A 2,720-nucleotide genomic window follows, 5' to 3' on the forward strand; every position below is an offset into this window, starting at 1 on the left:
ATCAGTACCTAATGTCACTTCAGATTTCACACTTTCATCTAAATCAGAAAACATTTCTATGTTTCCTGACATGTGGTTGCTACACCCTGAATCTAGATACCATATAGCACTCTGTTTTTCTTGTGTGACATTACAAACTAAAAACATGCTATCATGGTTCTGATTTTCTCTTGTGAAATTTACAGTTGGTTTGTTACTAATATCATATTGCTTCTTTCTACATTCATTTGCATAATGACCATACTTCTTACAGTAATGACACTGAACTTGAGATTTATCATACTTCTTACAATTTTACATTTAATTCATGACAGAGCGAAATTAATTTTGATGTTGTTGTTGAGTGTGATCATTGTTGAATTGAGCAGTTATGGTGTATGAAGAGCTTCTTAGATTATATTAATGCTTTATTATGAGATCAGCAGAGGGAGGTCCCAGTTTCTATGAATAATCGATTGTTAATGATGTAAGACACTGTTGAAAAGGTAAAAGACTTGATCCAGAACTCACTACGCCCTTGGCTGCAGCAGCATATTGACTGCCTCGTTTGCACGCCTAGAATGTCTACACCGATCTGAGAGTGGAAAACTTCTTGTTCTTATTTCTTTGATGACCTTCAGTCATACCTTTTAGTGATGAACAATGCTTACCAGATTGTGCAGGCGGCACAACAACAGGCAGATGTACTACTTCAAGACCAACCAGACACCGGATTGGTAGGGTTGGAAATTAGAGATACAGAGATACAGGTTGTGGGTTGGCTGACGGGAGCTTCCGATGACCACCTTCATACAATTGGTGTATACGGCATGGATGGTGTGGGTAAAATGATGTTCCTTAAAAAAGTCTACAACACCATTAAGGTTAGTCACATTTTTGATCATATGATTTGGGTTACAGTTGCTCGATTTCCATTGGAACAAATAAAAAATGATATTGCTTCTGCACTTCATTTAGATGTAGCAAACTATTCTAGTGATGTGTGGAAGATGAAATTGTCTTCTTACCTCAAGACGAATAGATTTCTTCTGATTTTAGATGACATGTGGAGTGGACTCAATTTGAAAGAACTAGGGGTAGAATTTGGCACTGGCAAGGGTAGAAAACTTGTATTCTCTACTCGAAATAGAGATTTGATTGCAGAAAAGGACACAGAAATGTCCATAGAAATACGGCCTCTACCAACAGAGGAGGTGTGGGACCTGTTTTGCAGAGTATCCTTCAAAGACGGCCATGTTCCAGTGGACATAGAGCAAATTGCCAGAGAAGTCGCCAGTGAATATAAAGGTTTGCCATTGGCGATGAATGTAATAGTCTCAAAAATGAAGATAACCACAACTATAAATGACTGGAAGTTTTCTTTAACCCAAATGCAAAAGGTGGACCCAAATTTTCCAATTTGTCATCCGAGAACTGAAAAAGATTTGTATCAGCGATTGAGATGGAGTTATCATGCTTTGCGCTCTGCTGATTTGAAAAACTACTTTCTTTACTGTGGCATGTTTGAGGAAGATGCACGAATTCCTGTAGAGGGTTTGGTGCGAATGTGGATCTCAGAAGGTCTGGTCAAGACCAATGATTGCAAATATGACTATTTACTGGACAGTGGGTGCAGGTATGTAAAGTTGCTTCTTGATCGCTCCTTGGTGAATGAAGAGGTTGATGAAATCGATGAAGTTATTGCGCCCTATATTTATGTTCACGATGTTCTCCGCGATATGGGGATTTATATCGGCGAGAAAGAGGAAAATTATGCATTTAGTGTAGGTCACAGGTTTCAACATTTCCCTGACATGGAGGCCTGTGATGATTGCAAATGGATATCACTTCGCAACAACAATATTACATCTTTTCCGACGAATGAATTTAGATGTCCAAAAGTAGTTTCTCTAATGTTAGGAGAAAATATATATTTGAGAGAAATTCCACAAGGCTTTTTCCTGAATTTCACCAATTTGAAGGTATTAGACCTATCTCTATTACCGTTAAAATCATTGTCAGCATCACTGTGGCAATTGATACACCTTGAGTTTCTTGACTTAGGGAATACTCAGATTCAGAGCATTCCTGAAGATATAGGCAATCTTGTTCACCTTCAATTCTTGAGTATTTATAATTGTGCGTCTTTGATATCATTGCCTGGTGAAATAGGAAAACTTACAAATCTGAAGCATCTAGATATTAGATGTTGTTACCGCTTGGTGCTGCTTCCACATGACATTAAAGTACTTTTAAAGTGTAAGATTATAGAGACTCCATCATCCGAGAATGGGATGGTGGACAGTGATGAACTCACTTAGCACGATACCAGAAAATTCATGTAACCTCTGTCCAGGAGATCTGAATTTTGCATGCATATATAATTTTTCAAGTAGTTTGTGCATCATTATTTTATCAATTTGTTCTTTCTATATTATGTAATTTATAATATTTTTATATTTAAAATTTAGCATTTAATTCTAATTTTACTTCAATACAAAAATAATATTCTATGAGATTGTTAAAACTTTTACAATATTATTTTAATAATAAATTATTTCTAGTATCATTGTTGTCCCGAGTGGTTGGGATGGTGCACTGTTGCCCTCCCCACCCGTGTTCGAAACACGCACTACATATCGGATTGCGCTTTCGTAACATTTGTAAGGATTTCTGGGATGCTGTCATGATATGTTCGAATGTATCATGATGTATTATAAAGCTTCTTCAAAGGGGATTTC

At 36.8% G+C, this 2,720-nt stretch overlaps 1 protein-coding gene across 1 annotated transcript; it reads left to right on the plus strand.

Annotated features, from left to right (window-relative positions):
- Positions 1-635: 635 nt before the first annotated feature.
- On the plus strand, positions 636-2,300 carry LOC149150484 (putative disease resistance protein At5g63020). The gene has a single exon (XM_089442815.1). It carries the CDS (start codon positions 636-638, stop codon positions 2,298-2,300), a length of 1,665 nt encoding a protein of 554 aa, XP_089298941.1.
- Positions 2,301-2,720: the final 420 nt, after the last annotated feature.

Source organism: Pinus tabuliformis, chromosome 9 (genome assembly GCF_031772625.1).
Source record: "Pinus tabuliformis cultivar Carrire ecotype Pingquan chromosome 9, CPIR1, whole genome shotgun sequence".
In the NCBI taxonomy this organism is placed as follows: domain Eukaryota; kingdom Viridiplantae; phylum Streptophyta; class Pinopsida; order Pinales; family Pinaceae; genus Pinus; species Pinus tabuliformis.

Bases quoted from the DNA above. Each gene is read 5' to 3' on its own strand.
- LOC149150484 (XM_089442815.1), top strand. From the start codon at position 636: ATGAACAATGCTTACCAGATTGTGCAGGCGGCACAACAACAGGCAGAT.